We start from the raw sequence: 22495 nt of genomic DNA, 5'->3' as shown, positions 1-22495 counted from the left end.
AAGAAGATAGCGCTTCACAGTCAAAAGTCACCTTTTCAACGAAACTTTTTCCTCCAGACCTCATCTAACACTTAGAAAGAAGAGTTCTGTTACATTTGTGAAAATTTCCATCACTTTAATAATAGTTTTTAAAAGCCCATTTGCTAAATTCAAGGAAAACTAATTGCTATTCCATCTGAGTTGGCCAGCCTGTTTCTCGGATGCAGTAAACAAAAAGGGACTTTAAGAAATAAGCCATTATTAATACTGTGCTAAATGATTCAGCATGAAATAAATGCAATCTGTTTGCTGTTAAGGTAGCTCTTGTTAGCATCATTTTACAGATGAGAAAACTGAGGTTCTAGGACGGTTAAGTAATCTCCCCAAGGTCACAGAGCCGGGAATCAGAGATTCAAGATCGTTCTGTCTAGTTTCAAATAATCCTCTTTGCTGAACCATGTCACTTCCCTGCGTGGACCCACGGCATTTAGAAAAATTGACAAACTCTGTAAACTCAACATAAGCAGCAATCTCATGATGGAAAGGAACTGTCCTGTCCCCTCAGCCAGAGTGAAGGGGCCAGAGGCAGGGTGTGCAAAAATCTGTAACACAATGGCAGAGCTTATACTCTGGCTGGATAGTTGCTCTGATATAAAGATGAGAGATTCTGTAAACAGCAGACACTTCAACTGTAACCATTAACTTTGTTTTCTATTTGAAAATATTTCCTTTTTTTTTTTTGAAGGTGAATGTAGTCAACTTTATTCTCCTTAAACCACAAAATAAGAGTCTTTGGTTGTAAAAATATCACTAGTTACAGTCTTGCCAAGAGGTTCTGGCTGGGAGGGGCCAGTTAGTCAGCAGCCAGAACTCCTGAGGGGTCTCTTTAGATCTCAACCTACCAGTGACTGTTTAAAAAAACAAATTCCATTTCCACTAAAGGTTTATCTCAATGGAATTAACACACAAATACATAACTACAACTATTTAAGGATTATGATATCCCAAGCTTTGTTTCTCCTGCTTTCCCAGCTGCTCATGTAATAAAGATCAAATTAGATTTCTGACCCCCTATAGGTCTATGTAGGCATGTGCTCTGACAACAATAAGCATTATCCTTCTTCCCATATAAGAATCTCCTGATATCTGAATCTATTCAGGCCCTATGTTTACAGGAAATCAGATAATAAGAAATGCTTTGTTAACCAAATTTATATGGTTCCAGGATATCATATAAAAGAGGGTTTAGATAATCACGGTTATCAGCCCTATCTCCACAAATTCATCTAAATCTATTCAATTTCTAAGTTCAGGTATCACTGTACCCGCATACAATGATTCTCCCTTAAAAAAAAAAATAAATAAAACAAACACACCGCCCCCAACAAAAAGGAGAAAAAATAGGTTTCTTTAAAGTCCCAGATAATAGGAGACGATGACTTAGATTATTCTTCTGAGTGTGAATTCTTGTTAAATCCAACTCATTTGGACAAGAATCATCCAAATTTACTCAGAAAAAAATTTTTTGCAAACAAAAAGAAAAAAAGGAAAGAGGAAAATGGGAAGATGCTGATTCTTAAACCTTTAAAAGAAGGGTTATCCATTGTAAGAAACTGGGAGGAAGTCTTGGAAATAGAAATATGGACTAGAAATATACACTCACATATATAGATAGAGAAAAATGACAAAGAAGAATAATCAACTCTAGGTGGTAGGTTTATGGATTGTCGTTGTACTGTGCTTTCAACTACACTGTTTTGTTAAGTCTTTTTTTTTAAAACTTAAGACAATAAATAAATGAATAAATAAGAAGGGCTAAGAAGAGCCAAATAACCTTAAGGAAAAAAATTCCCCAAACTTTTCCTAGTCTTGTTTAGTCTTTTGTTATATTTCCTTCCTTTTTCTTCTGTCCAGCCCAGACCATAGAAAAGGGAGCAATGAGGTGCTTCCATTGCATAAGTAGGAAACAGCACTAACACTTAAATCTAAATCATCAACAGGCAAGTAGACATTGTCAGTCTTAGGCTGTCTAGATCTCCCTGGGGTCATGGGACGGAAGCAGGAACACTGTGAACTCACTATCCAGGTGAGTGGGGAGCCAACAGCAGAGCCTGCAGGATGAACTCACTCACCCTCAGGAGGCTCACAGAATTAACTTGATCGAATAATGGCAAAATCACTGGGGAATTATTTTAAAAAACCCCTCACCCGCCCTAGATCTATCCAAACATAGGATAATGAAAGGATTTTGTTTCAACTGCAACCTTACTTTAAGCCTTGCTTTTAAACTTTAGCCCAGGTTAGCTGGACAAGGCCTGTTTCTCCCCTTAAGTACCCTAAGCCCAAATCAAGGTAGCTGCTACAGTCTGGTGTATATATGTAATCTGCTAATTCTGATAATTTCTAAAGAGTCAATTTCAAAAGTGATTCCCAAAGGCTACAAATTTACCCACATTTAAGTCAAGGTGTGGGTGGCCAATCCTTGCCTTAAGCAAGAGAATTGTTCCTCTTCCGGATGCACCAGGCAAAAACCACAGGAAGTCACAACAAGTAGTGCTGCACAAAGCTGCCAAAGCTGGTAAGAACCAGCTGGCTCTGCAGGGAGGGAGGGCGTGCCCCGCCCAGCTGCTAGAGCATGTGTCTGCTAGCTGTCCAGGCAGGCCACTGACATAAATGCTAATGTCACAGCCCTGAGCTGACTCACTGACTGGCTTTGTCAACAAAGGAAGTGAGGATAATGAGTAAGTGGGCTCCTTTAGTTCAAAGCTAGAGCCCACTCACAAATACACTGTAGAGCCTTATAAAAGCTCAGCCCCATGGATATTTGAGGAGGTAACCCTGTTGGAAATGATTTGGATTTCCTTAAACTTCACTCAATATTCAGGTAGCCTTTCCACACACACACAAAAAGCCTCTGGACAATTCTAACCATGAAAAAAAGTTGCATGAATCTTCTAAGCATGCCTTAAGACATTCTGGAGGATAGAAAGTAAGTTCATAGAAAACGACTTAGGAAAGCTCAAGCTCATCTGTGACTCGACTCAAAATTTTCGAACCTAGCAAATTTGATTAAATTAAAATTATTTAATAAAATCATGAGTTGGATTCATGCCGTTAGAATTAGAATATATGTGGTACACTATTCCAAAGGTACGAAAGAGGATACAGTGAAAAGTACTTCTCCTGCACCAACCTCTAGCTTCCAGGTCTCAGCTACTCAGCTCCACTCAAGGGTGGTGACTACTGTTACCAGTTCCCCATGTAATCTTCTAGAGACAGTGTACACTTACACCACACTAAATAGGAACATAACATATGCTCCACCCCATCTCAGTTCGACCTTTTTATTTTACAATTTAAAAAAATTTTTTTGACAATATAGTGTGGCACAGTGTACGTACTGTTCTACATTTGCCTTTTTTCATTTAAAAACAATTCTTGAGGTTAGCACACAAAGAGCCGACTCACTCTTTTTGACAAGTTCATAGTGTTCTACTTTATACAGATGTTCCATGACTTACATAACCAGTTCCCTATGAGAGGGCACTTGTATTGGTTCCATTCTTTTGTTATTACAAATGATGCTACAATAAATATTCATATTTGCATCATTCTGCACATCTGTGGGATACTTGTAGGACATATTCCTAAAAGTGGAAGGTCAGTGGTCAACTGACAAGTACTTTGGTAGATAATGCCAGATGGCCCTCCACAGGACTGAGCTGCTATACACTCCCATTAGCAGTGGATGCCGTTCTTCTTTTCCTGTTTCTATAGTACCATACCTATCCCTCTTTGCCAGTCTAAGAGGTCAAAATTATCTCAGTGCAGGTTTCAACTTGAATTTTCTTATTCTGAATGAGGTTAAAAAATATGTATACCTTTAAGAGCTTTCAGTTATTTCTTTTTCCGTGAACTGTCCTGTTCACAGACTGCCTGTGTTTCTTTTGGGTTGTTGTTCTCTTAATTAATTTGGAAAAGCTCTTCATTTTTTAAGGAGATTAACCCTATATTGTAAACAACTTCTCAGTTATTATTTTGTCTTTACATTTGCCTATGTGTTTTCCGACTTGTATATTTATTGCTGAGTACTTAAATCTTTCTTGTATGGTTTCTGTGTTTTATATCATTCTTTATAATCACGACAGTGATAAAAACAAAAAAATTTTCCTCATTATTTTTCCTAGTACTTTTTGGATGATAAATCATTGTAATAGTTGATCATTCCAGCCTATCCCCTGACTCATCCCAACTGTGGAGAAATCCCTCTGTAACAATATTTTATGGGAAAAGCATGAGTGACAGCTGTCCCTCTCAAAGAAATGTTGTGGAATAAGCGATTAAAATGTTGAAATTAACTGGTGTATAATAAAATCTACTTCTAACCATGATGTAATTCCTCATCAACAAGTGTGCGCACTATTGGCACTTGAGTTATAACAGATCAAGAGACAGTCTCACAAACATAGGGTGAGAAGCTAGGCCAAGACTAGAAGCCACTAAGTTTTAGTCAGATATGTGTTTTGGCTTTTAAAAAAATAGAAATATGATCTGCAATTGGTAATTGATGGAGAAGATAAGTTTCTTTTCACAATGTTGATTCTGATTTCCTCTCAGCACTTTCTGAGAAAGCCAGTAAAGGTGTGGATTAAAGGGCTAGAAAATGTCATCGACTAACAGTATCAGCCTTTTCTGAATGTTGAGACACCATGTCGCAAGCAAAAAATAAAAGGCTATCTCAACTCCTTTATACAACAGTTTCATAGACTATATTCTAAAGTTTGGCTCACATACTATCCCTCCTATAAAACTGTCAGCATCTGGAGGTATGATCCCCATTTTTGTGTTTTGTTTTGTTTCGTTCTGTTGTGCTGTGTTTGTGTATGTGTGTGTTTCATTTACAACTGACATGACATTCAACAAAATACAAAAATAGGTCTTAATGCTATTACCTTCCTATACCTCACAGGACCATGAAGTTTGCTAGATAATCACAGATGTAAAGCACCCCAGACACTGTTTGGGGCATAATAGATACTCAGCAAACGCTGCTTCTCCTTCTCCTTAATGTGCATTCATTGAAAGTAGAGTGGTATTATTTGCTCTTGAGTCAAAAAAGGGGACTGTGGAATTCAAATTCTAACAGAAAATAGTAGCTAAGATTTACTGAGCCCCCTACTATATGTCAAGTGCAGGACTGGGCATTTATACTCACTAACTCTAATCCTCACCAGATCCTTAGCAGGCAATGATGAAGAAACTGAGGCTTAGAGACATAATGGGACTTGCCCAAGGACACACAGTGAGTGGCAAAGGCAAGATTCAATCCCAATCCAGAGAAACAAAATCAAATTGTTCAATTTGTCAGTTCCTTCTATTAGCTCCTGGAGATTCAAAGTTCAAACTCCAGCACGTGATCTGAAGTGGCACACTGGAAACTTATTCCTGTACTTTTATTATTTCAGAACAGTGAAAGGTTTCTGAAAAGCTTGCTACTGAGCAAAACAAAAAGAGTTTCTAAGTAAATCAGAAGTTCTTTACAGAGTCATAGTTTTGAAAAGTCTTTAGTGTGAAAAAGCAGGTGGGGCTCCCTGGGCAGAAACCAGATGGGAAAGTCTCCGGGAAGAAGACCAAAACGTAGTCTTGAAAGAAACTACAGTCTGTTTTTGTTTTTGTTTTAAATGACTTTCAAATGGACAAATATGTATCTGCTCTTGTTTTCTATGTATATTTTAGAGGGTCAGGTACAATCTTAGAATTCATTTGATACTATCTGCAATTCATTCTGCACACTTCCATTATAACATTTGATTATCCCACTGAATTATAATTATTTGCACATGTGTCTCATCTCAGTGAGCGAGCTATGAAAGGCAGGAGCTAGCTTTCTTCTTTACATAGTACCAGGCACACAGCTGGTACTCAGCAAAAGGTTGTCAACTAACTGAATGAAACCTTAAAATATGATAATAAGTAGAACAGCCTGAAACGTCATTAAAAGTCTAAAGGCTGATTCATAGACATCACTTCTTTGTGCACAATGACCACATTAAACACAAGCATCACTAAACGTACCTGGGCCTATTGTGTGTCAGCAATCCTTTTATAATGTCTCCTTCTCACCACCCCAGAAGTTCCCCACAACCCACAGTCACACTCTCCAAATTAAGTAACTTGACCTTAAATGACCCTCTATAATGTGGTAACACAACAGGGTCAGGTGCTAGATACATGCAAGTTTAGCTACCATCATAAGGCCTGAGGAAAAATAATCCCTATTTTCTAAGATATGACCAACTGGCAAATTAAAGATAAAGACAAATTTGAATAGTCAAAAAGCTAACAGTTAAATGTACAGCTGGTATTTGCTTCAACTCGCCCTCGCTATATTAAATTTCTGAAATTAGCTGGTCTCAGAAAGACCACAGATAAGGACAGCTGCATCCTGCAGCTGGTAAGCAAAAAAATCAGTAACTGTAGTTCCCTCTGCAGCAGAAGCAGAGGTTCTGTCCTCGCCAAGAGAGCCTGCCCAATGCTCTTCTCACTGTTAAGAATCTCCCAGTTGACTATACAGAGCGAAGCCACCCAGTCTCCAACACAGAGTCTACTGTAGTCAAGAGAGTGAGAGTAAGAGAGAGAGTGAGAGAGGGAGAGAAAGAGTGAGAGAGAGAGAAACTCTGTCCCTGGGACAGAGTTCTATGTGGTTTCCGGAAAGGATTAAGATACCCTAACAAAGAATCATTCTATTACGTACAAGTCAATAATATTGACTTCAGGTCCACTAGTTGTTAAATTACAGTATAATTTTAATTTAACCTTATGTAAGAAGGGGAGGAGGGATGAAATACCCAACTCCCCGGCTTCATCAACACCAATTCTTTACATTTATGAATCTCTGGTCAAAGCAGCACTTTATATTATTTTAAATTATTGGAGTTGTTTTTAATATTGTTATTATTTAAATATACCTTTTCCTCCCTTTTTCAAAATGAAACAATAAATGCTGGAAATCAAATCACAATTACTTCTGAACCTAGCCACTAAATACCACTTTAATATCTCACTTCTTTTACATCTTACAGTTTAACAAGCTACTACACCTCATTTAACTCTGATAACCACTTGAATTCCCATTTTAAATAGAAAAATCTGAATTAATGAAATCGTTTGCCCAGGATATCCTATTGAGAAAAACAAGTCTACCCCTTCAAGGTGGGGTAGAGAGTGGGGTGGGGAAAAGTTCGACTGGTTAAGCCTATCTAAATATACAAAGTCTTTAGGGGGAAAAAAGAGAAAAGAAACATAAAAAGAAACCTAGAAATTCAGTTCTTCAATTGTTTCCCTTTTTTCTGATAGCCATTCAGAGAGCAGATCATTATCTCCACACATACCACCACTTTTATTTCTTCACTAAAGAAAACATCCCTGCCAGCCTAGGACCATTTGCTCAGGCAGTAAGGAATAAATATTTACAATTAGCTGGAATTTCCAGTTCTTGGGCTCTGAACCCAGATATAACTTTTGTGCTCCACCGTCCACTTTAAGCAGTCTTGGAATTGGAAGGCAGTCTACTTTAAGTAGTAACTCTCAGTGTTTGGGATTGAAAGTATCTATTATGTGTATGAGCTGAAGCTAGTTAGGAACATTCTTCCATCTCTCTTGCTTCAAGAGCATGAGAATAATTGCAACTATTAATAGTACATATTCACTAAGTGCTGACTGACTGTGGGGCACACATAATTCTCATAATGGCTCATGAGGACAAGCACTAATGGCGTTCCCATCTTCTCAGGAAAAAACTGAGGCAACGAGGCCAAGTAATTAACCATAATGTCCCCAAAGTGAGATGCTGCCAGGACAGGAATTTACACCGGCACATACCTCTACACTGATGTTCCGATTTGCAGCCTTAATGGCTGATTAGTAGTACATCCAGCACTTCCCTCCTCCCACTCTTGTGGATTTACTCCCCTATATTACATTATATGCTTCTTCCATTCAACTGTAAGCTTCCTTGATGGCACTGACTTTGTCTTCTTTACTCATCTTTACATTTGTCCAAAGCACGTGGTATAATATTGCGCACATCATTTGTTATGTAATATAGATTTAAAAATAAAATCCCAACATCTCTTTTGCTGTTAACAGGGGAAATGTAAAACTAAGCATGAAGTACTGAAAGGAAATAAAGCTTAAATTCTATTTTCCAGCTATCCTTCAAAAACAAAGGGTAAATAATGCTATTATTTATTAAGTGGGCATTTTCCAGACAAAGAAAAATGGAGTTTACTGCTGGAAATTTACAGTAAGTATTCTTTAGGCCAAAGAAAAATGACCTCGGGTAGAAGTTGAAGCTGCAGAAAGAAATGAAGAACAACCGAAAACATTTATCTGTAGGTAAATCTACATAAATCCTGACCATGAAAAACCGTAATAATTATGCCTTTCGGGGGTTAAGAAACACATAGTATTAAAATTCATGACAACAAAAAACACAATGCAAGAGAAGAATAAATAGGACTAAAGTCTTCTATGGCTATTGTATTGTTTGGAAACAGTAAAAACTGCACATCTATAAAATGATTCTCATAATGTAAGTGTGCATGTTGTAATCTTCATGGTATCCATTAAGAGTAAAGTTAAAAATGTGTAACTAACAAGCTAATAGAAGAAGAAAAATGGAATAATAAAAAATATTTGATTGATCCAAAAGAAGACAAAAAGAGAGGGAAAAAAAGAGAACAGGGCAAATATAAAACAAATAATAAGATGGTAGTCTTAAACCTAGATATTTGAGTAAAGAAAAATAAAATCACACTGAAATTCCCTAACTAAATGACAAAAACTGTCACACTATATTTTTTAAAAACCTCGAATATAAGCTACTTACAAAAGACTTCTTTAAATTAAGCTACGGGAAAAAAATCAAAAGAATGGGGAAAAAAGATAACATAAAATTTGGAATGCTGTATTAGGTTTTTGTTTCGTTTGGTTTTTAAATAGCTTTGGCCAAGTACCAGTAACTACCAACTATTGTCCTACTGCTTTGCTGCTTCTTCCAAATGCTCATGCCCTGGAAGAGAACAATAGATATGATTCTGGAAAACTGATTTCAGTTTAGATGTTGAACTTGAAAGAAATGAGTACTAAAAAATACAGCTCATACTTCAAATAAAGAGTCAAGTGGGTGAATGGATAAATAAACTGCGGTATATCTGGACAATGAAATATTCAGCGCTAGAAACAAATAAGTTATCAAGTCATGAAAAGACATGAAGGAAACTTACATGTATATTACTAAATGAAAGAAGGCAATCTGAAAAGGCTATATATATTGTATGATTCCAACTATATGAGATTCTGAAAAAAAGGTTAAACTATGGAGACAATAAAAACATTAGTGGTTGCTTGGGGGTGGTAGGTGGGGTAAAAGGAAAGAGATAAATAGGCAGAATATAGAGAATTTTTAGGGCAGTGAAAATACTCTATATGATATTATAATGATTAATATATGTAATTAGACATTTGTCCAAACCCATAGAATACACAACACCAAGTTTGAACCCTAAGGTAAATGATCATTGACTTTGGATGATTATGATGTGTCATCGTAGGTTCATCCTTGGTAAAAATATCCCATTCTGGTGAGTAATATTGATAACAAGTGAGGCTATGCATCTGTGGAAGCAGGGGGTATTGGGAAAAATCTGTATCTCCCTCTCAATGTTGTTTTAAACCTAAAATTGCTCTAAAAATATTATCTTAAAGAACTCAAAGAACACATCAAAAAGTGAATTTTACTATATAATTTTTAATGCATAAAATAAAATAAAAAGAAGTCAGACCGAATGCATTCAATTAAAAAATGGCAAACAGGCCACTATGGTTAATAATGGACTAGCTGTTCTTGACAGAGGTTAAGTAAAAGGCACAAAAAGGGCTAATCCTTTGAATGGAACATGAAATAGGTGCTCTCTGACTCATAAATAAGAAAAAACATTAACCATTTTAAACACACACAGTCATTTTTACACATTAAGAGTCCATTAACTCCTGGGGCAAAGTCTCTAATCCCCAGCAGTACCACAATACACAAATAATACGAATCCATTGTAAGATGGGAGAATGAGTCTCAATTATGCCCCCTGCATTCTGATTCTCTTGTTTGACTCAACAAATCTCAGAGATAAACAATGAACATACAGTTACATACTGTGTGATTAGTAAAAGCCGACAACCAGAAATCCATATTTGTTGGCTATTCGAGTCAGAGCTGGGTCCAGAATTTTGCTAGACAATGATGGACATTATTATTAAAACATGGAACAAGAAGCTTAATATTGCCTTCTCAGCCTCCATCGTAACACAAAGGCTACACTAGCACCAAAGAGAAAGTTGTAAGATGCTTTGATGCCACTGTTTCTTAAAAAATAAAAAACAAAAAATAGATATTATAATCCTTTTGTATTATAGAGTAGATAGAGCAAGGAAAGAACTAAACAGTACAAGAGTTTGGCACTCGCAGGTGTTTTTTTCTTATTCACTGACGCAGTGATTTTTGTTATGAATCATTCTCCTTGATATTTGGTCTCCTCCATGGAGACTTTTGGCCACTGTTCCCAGCAGCTATGACAGTGCCTGGAATAAAGCAGGTGCTCAATAAACATTTATGGAACTCAATGGAAACATCAGAGAAACAAAAAGTCATCTGTTATAGTCAATACCCTATCACCATAACTACCATCTTCCCCAAAAAATATCCCAAAGACTAGATCTAAATTCTAAGTGATTGCTGAGTGTACACAGAGAAGTGAGATGGATATGCAGAAACCAAAAATGAAGTAAGTTTAAGTAAGTTTTTGGCAAATCTGACCCAACATCACAAACCTCACTTAGCCCTAATAAGGAAGAATGGATTGTCACACGAATCACTGCTCTCCCTAAATTAAAATGAGGATGGTTCCCTCTCTCAATTTAGCACAGTAAAACGAAGCCCTATCCTTTCTTCCACCCTTTCAGCTTTGTCATTTAAAAAGATATTTTAAATCACAAAAGTAATGTTTTCATTATAGAAAATGATAAAAAGGAAAATCACTTCTAATTCTACTACCTAGATTTAATAACATAATATTAACATCTATGCTTTTTTTGATTTCCTATGTTTATCTTTCCCCATGCTTATATTTGCTTTTTCTAATGAGAAATACAAAACACAGTTCAGTAACCTCTTTTTCCCTTAACAAAACATGATCATCTTTCTACCTAATCAAATATCGCATTTAACCAAATCTTAACATAGCATCATTTTATCTTCCTTGTAGGCATCATGAAGAAGATCTAGTGACTTATTTTTAAGAATTTAAATCCCTCCTCAAGGCTGCTGCTTGCTCTACCAGACCTCTCCAAGGAAAGCCAGCACTCGAAGGAAACATAATAACATTTCCCTCTGGACTCCTTTTTTTCAAACTGCCACCATTTTACTTAATTGGAGGTTAAACATCTCCCTTTCCTTTCTCCAAATCCAACTATTTAAAGCCTAGTTTTAGTTGTGAACCATAATTGCTTAGATTGTTTCTCAAAGGGTCACAGGATACTGGTGCGTGCTTTTGAATGTCTATTAGTAAATACTTGCGATGTCTATTAGTAAATACTTTTTCTGAAATTTCACATTTCAAAGAAGTTAAAAATATGTCAAGAGTTTTAAGGATCAACTTCAGAGTCAACTAGCACCTATAAATTTTTATCCAGTCACTTAGATAAAAGATCCACCTGATGACTGTTTAGGAACACTACACTGTTGGTATAAAAAGACAACAGCATTTGGACTTCTTAAATATGTAAAACTGAGTCCCTCAATATATAAAATTTGGTGCAGAAAAATAGCGAATTAGAGTTGATAGGTGAAAACTCTCCCTAGTTCTTTCAGGTAGAGTTTAGACCACTAGAAAAGAACACAGGCAGAGCGGCCTTTTTAATTTTTAGGAGTTTTATCAAGTTTCAGTGTCAGCAATTTTTTTTTTTTTTTACTTTGGGAGTATGTTCCTCATCAAAGTCTATGAGGAATATGATTTAATACCAAAATTTGTACTTACATGACCTTTCAGGGAAGCACCTTATGATTAAGGAAAGGCTAAGTATAATGAATCACACCACGGTTTTAACTACCACTTGGAGAATACATCCAAGGTGTCAGGCGTTTTGTAGACTTTATTTCTAGTCTTAATTAACCCCATAAAATAAAGTTGGTTTACAAATGAGATAACAAGCAGAGAAAATTGAAGTAATTTACCCTTGGTCACCCAGCTAATAAGTGTCAGAGCCAGGATTCAAATCTAGTGCTGTCCGACTCCAAAGCCAGGGCTCACTGAATAGACTATAAATAAATCACACTCCTGGGTCCTCTCAGTTCCCATCCCATGCAGGGATGGAGCAAGCCCAAGGAGGAGGATCAATTAACTGCTCCCACCCTCACCAGCATGTTCAGGGGTTAAGATGGAGCCTTCCTAAGCCACATCACAGAAAACATCCTCTGGAGAGGAGAGGATATAGGGAAGAAAAAAAAAAGTTTTCCCTCATGGCTACGTGGAGTAGATCAGGCTGCACAATCTGATGTTAGGACCTAACCCAAAGACTTAACTTTGCACATTAGAAGCACTTGGAGGTCTTTGACAAATATTATCCTTAGTCCTTCCCATAGATTCTGATCTGATTGTTCTACAGTGGGGTCCAAGTATCAGAATTTTTGTAAAGTTGTCTAGATGATTCTAACGGACAACCACTGAGAACCACCGCCCAAAGGGGTGTGTGCGCGCGCGTGTGTGTAAACCTAAACACCAAATACCAGTTAGTTTTCCTTATTTCATATACCTGATGAAATTGAAAGCACAGGAACCAAAAGATTAGTAAGAAAGACTGACGACCCGGGGTTTATTACCTGGGCGGTATCTTCCATCAGTCCACGAATCTTCTCCACTACATCATTGCGCCGGTGCTGGCGCAGAGCGCTGATTAACTGCGCAAGGCTGGCCTCGGGCCCCCGGATGGTCCAGTGCTGCAGAGCTGCGTAGGCTCGCTCGTGGTCCGCTGTGTACCCGTTGGAGAAAGCGGCCACCTCCCTTTCACTGGCATTGCACAGAAACTGATAGATATCCTTCCACTGGCTTCCCACTTGGGCGGCAACAAGCTTCAGTATGTCAATACCTATTCCAGAGACAAAATAAAATAAAAAACAAACACAAACATGTGAGGGAAAGTCTTTATATAAAGCCACTCTGTTTCAATGAACTCAAACAATGCTTATTGTCATACATCAGAAGAATGCATTGTCTTCTATATGAACTTGGCACATGCAACCCATCTTGGGGACTAGTTAGGTACTCTCCTGCAAATTTCACTTTCTGAATGTGAAACTAGAAGAAGCAGCAATCCTGAAAGTATAATAAATTACCCTTTAAAAGATGTTTAAAGCCAAACCCAAACAAAGGAATCAGAATGACTGATTCCTCTGTTACTGCTAAAAAAAAATAAAAAATAAAAAAATAAAATAAAAACTGGAACCAAATAAAATAGAGGCTCCCAGACTAAAAAAGTGGTGACTTAATAAAATCTAGAAAAAGATAAACCACATTAAAACTGCAGTGGAGTTCATCCAGCACTATCCGGGTAAAGGGTGTCAGATTCTGGCAAGGGTATCCATTATGTCAACTGATGACATACCCAGCTCTTTCAGCCCAATGGAGGCATTCTTTAAGAATTTCTGGCTTCTTGTGCTCTAATTTATGCTCAAGAGGCAATTTTCTGATCTATTATTCAGTCTCCTAAATTGACTTGCACAGTTATAATAAAGACAACAGCCAAAATGACACTGAATAACAATAGCTATTATCTTCCAGGCATTATAGTAAGGCATTAGCTCATTGGACAATTTTATAAAGCATTAACATTTTAGTTGCACAAGAAAAAAAAAAAACTTAGAAAAGTTATGTAATTTGCCTAATATTACAAAGGTAGGTAGGTGGCTTGGACAATAAGCCCAATTAAGCAGATAATGTTATATATCGTCATTCTAGCTTATAAATCAGTGTGGTTCTACAGTCCCCAAATCTAATGAATACAAGGTGAAATGCCAAAACCAAATTTCAGAGTCTGCATACTCAAGATGGACACCTGGCACCAACCGTCTGTGAGATGCAGCTTTCCCTGAGTAGCATGTTTTGGTGTCTTCCTCTCTTGTAATTTCTCTCTGAAATAACACATTGGCTTTGCCCAAATTTATGTACATGACGTGTGTATCGAAACTCAGGGTAAGGGCCCTGGTAGTTTACCACATCAGGTAGGTGAGTCCTCTGAGTCAATACCATGTCTTCCAATGAGGCCACATTCACATGCCCTGATGCTGAGTTACAGTTAACAATGTCTTAAAAACATTTACTACTCAATACACAAAATAGGGCCATGATCCCTTAGTGAAGAAAGGATAAAAAGACAATAAAGAGGAGCTTCCCGTTACGGTTAAATGAATTTTTCAATTAACTAGACATTAATCAAGGGAAAAAAAAAAAACTTTTTTGCTCCAATCAGTTGTTAGGGGAATATTTATATATGGACCTATCAATTTTTGCCTAAGAAAAGAGCAATACTCATTCCAGAAGTTTTTTTGAAAATGGAGCACTTGTGGTTCCTCAATATAAATCCTTACTCTGCCATGCAATCCGATCGAGGCAAATGATTTAGGAAGCTGCATACACACCCTGAATCAAACCTCTGAAAATGGTTTTCAAAAAATAAGTTGGAGTAGAGGCTGCTTTCTTGTCAACTGTAAAAGTAGAATGCCACAAATTGAGACATTACTGTACTTCTCACACTATTTTCTTTGGCAGTGAAGATACACTTGAACCAGTCACTTTTCCGTTTTCATAGCAATGTTTAGCCATGTATACAGAGCTTTTGATTTCAACCAAACAAACTTCTCAAAAACCCATGTCTTACTTAAAACCCCGCAGGTAACTTTGAGGACAAAAAAAGCTCTTGGTGGTTGGCATGGTAGATTGTGCCAAACACCAAAAAGCTTGTTAGTCCCTGTATCTTAATTTAGGTCAATTTGACTAAGGTCCGCAGTGTCTTACATGAAAACATGCCTGTGTTTTCTTGTATGTCGGTCCATTGCTTAAATCTTCATAATGCCAGTGACAGTGTGGCTTTGGGCAAACCACTAACTGTCATGTCCGTTTCCTCATTTGTACAATGGAGATACTCACTTTGGTCCCTGGGGATGAGCTGATTAACATTTTCTATAGAGTGGATTTATTTTTGGAAGTACCCCATCATTATAAATGTTTCATATACTACGTACTATAACTTAAGACTAAATGCATTTCTGATGCAAATACACAGGCTTTATAGAGTAATTACAGAGTTGAAAAGGCTTAAGCTTAACAACAGCTCTTTCTTCCAAAACTTAGTATTTATACTTTTTTTCAGCCACAAAATAAAGAAAAAAAAACACGAAGAACAGATACAATGAGATTTTCTTTCAACTAAAATTGACTGGAAGCTAATTTAAGGCCTACAAGTCAGGTTTCATCTTAATTCTTCAACCAATTTTTTTTTTATTAGTTTCAAGTATACAGTACATTGGTTAGACATTTATATGGTTTATAAAATGACCCCCCTAATTGCTTCTTCTCTCATCTGGTTTTCCACCTAGCCAATATATTAATGCTAACCGCAATCTCTATGCCGTGCTCCCCATCCCCGTGACCATCTATCAACTATTAATTTCTACTTCTTTAACCCTTCACCGCATTCTCTCAGACCCCCGACCCTCCAATCCCTTTGTCTATCACCAAACTGTCCTCTATATTGGTGAGTCAGTCTTTGATTAGTTTGTTCCTTTTGTTCATTAGATTCCACATATAAGTGAAATCATGTATTTATATTTCTCCGTCTGAGTAATTTCACTCAGCATAAGAACCTCTAGGTCCATCCATGTCATTGCAAATGGTAGGATTTCACTTTTTTTAATGGCTGAATAATATTCCATTGTATATGTGAACTATAACTTCTTTATCCAATCATCTTAATTATTTTACTATGAAAATATAGAGTCGACTCACGTGAACCGGCCTGAGTCAGCAGTGTTCTATACCACTGCCCCTTCCCACTAAGGAGATGATAAATCTGAAGATGGCAAAGACAATGGCTTCTCCTGGATATAACAGCCTGTGAGCCTAGCACATAATCACAAAACCCCAGTAGGAAAAAGGGAGACCAGTCTGAACTAGCCCGTGACTTTGATGCACCTTGTCCCCTCCTTACCACCAATGAGAAAAGAAAAACCTGTGGAATATTTCAAGAGTATTTATTGAGCAGCCACTGTGTGTTATTGTTCCTGGAGTGATAGCCTTTATGAACTTTTAAGACAAGGAATTTATCACCAAGGAAATGTAGTAAAACCAATGAAACACAAAATTTGATGGGCTTTGAAAGTGTTCTTTCTTTAGAAAAAAGTTTTAGGCAAAACTAAATACAAATATAGAGAAAATCAATTGGATGATTAAATCAAATTGAGATAATTATCCCTGGGAGGAGGGAGGGGATAGGTTACTGCACAGGAGGAACTTCAAAGCTATCCACAAGGTTCTGTTTCCTAAACTGAATGGTAAGAAAATGGGTCTTCTTTTTATTTTGTTACTCTATTTGATGTTTATTCTTCTCTTTAAACTTTATGTATAAAATACACACATGTATAATATGTGTTTATATATACTTTATATATACACGTACTACTATGTGGGATATATATAACTTTTTTAAGAGTTTCATTTTATTGATGAAGAATCTCATGTAGAAAGGTTGCTGTCCAGTTCAAGGTCACCCAGTTAGTTAGTGGTATCTCTATCATGGTTAATAGGGAACACAGTGTAGTACAGAAGCATTATTATTAATTATTATTATTATTTGTTGGAATTACGTTCTTAGGGCATGGCCATCTAGTCTACATAGGAATGCACTCAGGGTTGGCCATGGTGTGTGTGCTTCTTCCTGGCCTGTTATTACTGACCAAGCAGATGCTGGGAAAGTTTTCTCTGAGGCTAGCAAGTTTGTTTATGTATGTATGTATGCATGTATGTATGTATGTATGTATGTATGTATGTATGTATTTATTTATTTATTTGAAAACTGTTACCCTTAAAAAAAGGAAGTCAGTGAACTTTCTGTAAAGGGCAACAGTAAATTTTTAAGGCTTTGAGAACCATGATCTCTGCTGCAGTTTAATTCTGCTGTAACATGGAAGCTGCCTTAGACAATACAAATGAGTATGGCTGTGTTCTGATTCAAACTTTATTTCAAAAACTACTAGTGAGCTGAACATGGCATGTGCTGTAGTTCACCAATTCCTGGAACTATAACATTTTAAAGGGATCTGGACTATCAAACGGCATAAAAATTTAGAAAAGCATTTTGTTAAAAGAAAATACACACACACAAACAATGAAAGTTTCACTCCAATTATTAACCTCAGTGTGAAATGATAATAAATGAAATAGAGACCAACGATCTGCTTGGTCATGTGTCAACGGAGTTCTAAGAATTTTCATCTAGACTGGAGACAGTCACTATGTGTTGAATTGATGTGAATTGTTAGCTGAATGTTATGCTAAGTCTCTTTTTCCTTAGGCTGAAATACAACACAGACTTCAACCTACTGAAGCATGGAAAGACAGAGGCATGGAGCTTAACTTTGCTTTTCTTATGTCAGGTTTTGGAGCTCCAAGAATGGCTAAAGTTTCTAAATAAGTCACCAAAGGAGTCAAGCCCTATAAACTAACGTCCGTACCTGCCAGGAATGATATGTGTGAAGGTGGCCCTGGCCCTAGGTAAATGGTTTATGAGTTTTAAGGTGCAAGTAGTGGAAAGATCATGAATTCTGCAATCACAAAATACGGTTTCGAACTCCATGACCTTGGGCAAATGATGACCTCTAAGATTTCAGCGTCCACATCAGTAAAATGAAAAGACCACCTCTTATTTCATATGGTGGGTAAAGAGATTTATGCGATCACGAATTAAAACCATCAAGCACGGCACCTCAGTGCACATTGGTTCTCCTTTCTCTCTCCCCTCCACTACCGTATGGACCAGTATCACTGGGGCAATGTACCGAAAAGGTGAGAGGAGTTCAGCATAGACAAATGTTTTAGCACCAGGATTATAGGGGCTGAACAGTGAGGATTATAGGTGCTGAACAATCCTGGCTTCCTGCGCTTTTCAGAACATCACTAGTATGTGTCAGAAGGGGCACCAATGCACAGGAGTGGCATCATCCACAGAAAGACAACTGTGAAAGGAAAAATGATGCTGCTGTCCCTGCCGCATGCAGGCCATCGCAAGGGTACGCACCACTGACACTGCCCAGATTCGCTGTGAGGGAACTCAAGTAGAGGAGCATGTGTTACAATCAACTGGGTTGTTACAGAAGAAATGGCATTTTCCAGTGCATTATAAAAGCCTGAGTTAGACAGTATCTGGGTTACAACCCTAATTTGAGGCTCTTTTATTTTTAAGCTCAATGTGAAATGCAGTATGCAAAAAAGGGTCCTCTTTTTATAAAAACCTGAACTTGTATAATCGGAGAAGGTATTAAAACTCTTTTCTTTTGGAGATAAATACCTGAAATGAGTGCCATCATTAAGAAGCCATATGAAAGCCTTCCCTGCACAAGGTGTGAAGGGCAGTGATGACAGAGCCAGCAGAAACAAAGGCTCTCTGTAACCCACAGCACAGCACTCTGAGTTTCACACTGTACAACTGGGCTTCACACAGAAATGGTGCACGGAAGAGATGGATATATTTATAAGCTTTTTCATGGCACCAAATTCTCATCATTTAAAAGTTTCAAGCATTCTCATTGCATCTCCTGTACTTGTTAAATGTAATGTCAGTTCTCATTATTCTTCTAGAAAGAGAGGTAGAGGGACAAATAATGAGAAAATTCCCATGGAAGTAATTAATGCACAACTCCCAGAACAGATGACTCCACAGTTATCCTTGTGCTGGTTTCTCCACACACGCACAGCAGCCTCCTGAGACACATACGTGGGTGGAAAACAAGACACATGAGCTCAGTACTACTTCCTTTCTACCACCACCTTGACCCCCACCACCTCTGGCACACATGCTCTTCATTAGCATGTGCTATGACATCAGGCTTACAAATTACAGATACGAGGGCAAGGATGAGCCCAACATATACAACCTATGTACAGAACAATGTAGGCCAAGTTCAGAAAGTTGAACAAAAGCCTGGCTTTAGCATTCCTAGAATGAATGTTCTTCCCTATACAATGGTCATGTCCTCAGAGATGCCTTTTCTGACCAAATTCTGACCAAAGCCCCATCTGCTTTGATTACTGTTATCCCCAGCACCTCCCAGAGCCTGGCACATGATAGGAGTACAATAAATATCTTTGAATGAATAAATGAATGAGAGCCTTTTTTGTCAACCCTCCCCATCATTTACCATCTTATTAGCCTCTGTAACAAGCCGTTGAGTACTTAAGCAGCCACATGCCATCACATGCTTGCCATGTGTCCCTGCAAGATTTCCAGTCTCGATAATAATGACAAGGAAGGCCCATCGTGTGGTCACCAATGAGTAGAACCCAAGCTACCTGGCATAGGACCCCAATTCTTATGCAATCACCTCTCCCTCTGCCGGTGCCCTCTTCTCATTGAGGGCGGCCCACTGTGTGCACGTCAGAAACCAGATCTCACAAGAAACAAAATGCTCCTGGATTCTCCCACAGCATCAAAATCCTGTAGAGATAAGCCATTTAGGCAATTGTCTGTCTGGCCTGATAACAGAGTCAGTGCTCATAAAAGCAACAATCCCACATGTACATGTGTTTTGTAGTAACCAGTATATAATAGGATGGTTAAAAAATGGTATATCAACAGGGATCACTCCCAATGCACCATACAGGAAACTGCTTTCTCAACACTGGGAACTTGGTTTGCCCCGATTTAAGAAATATTCCTTTGCTAGTTGAGGTACAAAATTTGAAAAATTAGATTTCATTTTAAAACCAAAAAATGATTTCTGAAGCAGAATTAATCACTATCTTGTTGAAAATTCAATGGACAATCATTGAAAGCTCAGATGAATCTCAGGAGCTACTAAAATTTACTGTGCAAAGGTCTCATGAAGTTAATGAACAGAATGGTTACCAATGACGAAAGAAAAAGATGGAAGGAAAAGATATCACTGATGCTATGTGTCAAACTAATAATCTTTTGTTTCATTTCACAGAGGAAAACAAAAACCGCAAAATTAAAAATGCCCCCTTCCTCTTCGTCTTAGTCTGTATTTGAAGCTGTTCATTTATTCATTCAACAAAAATGTATTGAGCACTTACTTTACACCAGACACTATTCTAGGCACTGGGGCTATGGCAGTGAACAAAGTAAAACAAAATCCTTTCCTTGTGAAGCCTACATTCTACTTGGGAATGTGAGAAGAATAAATTAAATAAGTAACAAAGTATTTAGAGTGTTAGTTAGTAAGGAGTGCTAAGGAGAAAAATAGAGCAGGGAAATGGGGCTGGAAGGGGCAGGGCTGCAATTTTAGAAAAGGGGCCTTCTCCCCCTTATTTAAGAGAAGGCCTCACTAGGTCGAACATTTCAACCAAGAGCAAAAGGAGAGCTAAAGGAGGTAAGGGAGCAAGCCATGCAGATATCTGAGGGAAGGGATATCCAGGCAGAGGGAATAGCAGGTGAGAAGGACAGAAGGATGTTGGCAAGAACATGGAGGAGCAAGGAGGCTGGAGCCAGTGAGCCACGGGGAGAGCAGTAGGAGTCAGGCTGAGAGACAAACAGCAGGGAGGGGCGCACAGATCGCAGAAGTCCTTTAAGGCTGCTACTCTGAGCACAACGAAAAGTCACTGGAGATTTTCAGCAGAGGAATGACATGATCTGACTACATTTGAAAAGGACCATTCTGGCAGTTCTGTCAAGAATAAACCCAAGGGGCACAGGCAGAAGTGGAGCAACTAGTCAGAGGCCACAGCAGTGATCCAGGAGGGAGGTTATGGTGTCTTGGGCCAGAGTGGTGAAAGTGGAAATGACAGGAAACGGTCAAGAGCTGTGTATATTATGAAGGTAGAGCTGATTGGATTTGCTAGTGGGTCAAATGTGGGGTGAGAAAGGAAGAAAAGAGTCAAGGATAACTCTAAGGTTTTGGCTTGAGCAACCAGAAGACTGGAGGAGCCACTTTCTGCAATGGGAAATTGACGTGGAGGTATGGTTTGGGATTCGGTTTTAGATCTCTTAGGAGTGAAGTGCCTGTTAGACATCTGGGTCTGTCAAGCAGGCAGGAAGATATCCGAATGTTGGGTTCTGGTACGAGATCCAGGTTGGATACATGCACTTGGGAATTACCAGCAGACAGAAGGTATTTAAAGCCATGGGTCACCGAGGGAGGATGAGTAAGCAAGTAGAAAAGAAGAGCAAGTCCTGAGCCCTAAGGTTCTCTAATACTTAACGTTGAGTTGAAGAGGAACAAGCCAAGGAGATGGAGAAAGAACAGCCAGAGAGGTGGGAGGGGAACCAGGAGAATGCAGTGCCCTGCAGCTCAAGGAGAGGAAGCGTTTCAGGAACAAAAGAAGGGTGCCGAATGCTGTCAATAAGCCAACTGGAGGAAACCCAAGAACTGAACAATACAGTTAGAATCGCATTGTCAGACTCTATGGAAAAGAGGCAAAATTGTGGCTAAAATATTGCCACATTTCACTGATTCTAAGACATCTGAATGCATACTTTAATCACTGCCTTTTCATAGCTTGGTTGCTGTGGATTTTTTCCCTTAGTCGTGTATAAAACCATGGTTTATCTCACAATCAATGGTGTCTTCGACTTGATGAAATATGGTAAGTTATATTTTTAATTTATAAACTTGAATCCACCTATTTTTTTAAAATTCGACATATCATCAACACACTTCTGTATATACTCTGCAATGTTAACAACCAGTTAGTCGTGAAGAATGATCAACAGAATTCTAGAAATTCCTCATCCTCTGCAAAATATGCTTACATAATATCTGACCAGGTTGACTGAAGATACTAATTTTTAAGGGTTTTTTTCTCCATTTGCATTTTAGCCTTACGTGGAGAAAATGCTGATTTATTTTTCAATATCCCAAACAGCATAAATTCAAAGGCTGCTAGATAAATTATAGAATAAAAAACACATTTAAAAAATAAATACCTTTCTTCTAAAGCCTAGAGTAAGAAGTCATCAGTGGGTGGGCCCTGGGAGGATAGCGGCCTCCGACACCCCAGGGCAAAAGCTACTTTGTCTCGGCCACTTTGTCTTCAGCCACTCTGCAGGAGACAATGCTTTTCAGGCTATAGCAGTAAGAGGCTCTTCTCCGGGGACAATTCTGTGTGCTTTATAATCCTCAAACATCCTAAGAGGTTAAACTGAAAGGTCCTGTCTGCTGGCAATGGCATTACTG

At 38.1% G+C, this 22495-nt stretch overlaps 1 protein-coding gene across 2 annotated transcripts in view; it reads right to left on the bottom strand.

Moving 5' to 3' along the window:
* TNFRSF21 (TNF receptor superfamily member 21) overlaps nt 1–22495 on the bottom strand; it is a 65848-nt gene that overhangs the window by 7886 nt on the left and 35467 nt on the right. The window contains exon 4 of one of the 2 annotated variants that reach the window (XM_006926473.3): nt 12914–13179. In XM_006926473.3, coding sequence (XP_006926535.1) covers nt 12914–13179 — 266 coding nt within the window. The remainder of the gene's footprint in view (nt 1–12913; nt 13180–22495) is intronic. The other variant, XM_025042681.1, reaches the window with a different exon arrangement.

The sequence above is a fragment of the Pteropus alecto genome, unplaced genomic scaffold (assembly GCF_000325575.1).
Source record: "Pteropus alecto unplaced genomic scaffold, ASM32557v1 scaffold7, whole genome shotgun sequence".
Taxonomy (NCBI): domain Eukaryota; kingdom Metazoa; phylum Chordata; class Mammalia; order Chiroptera; family Pteropodidae; genus Pteropus; species Pteropus alecto.
This window is presented reverse-complemented; position numbering and strand designations above follow the sequence as displayed.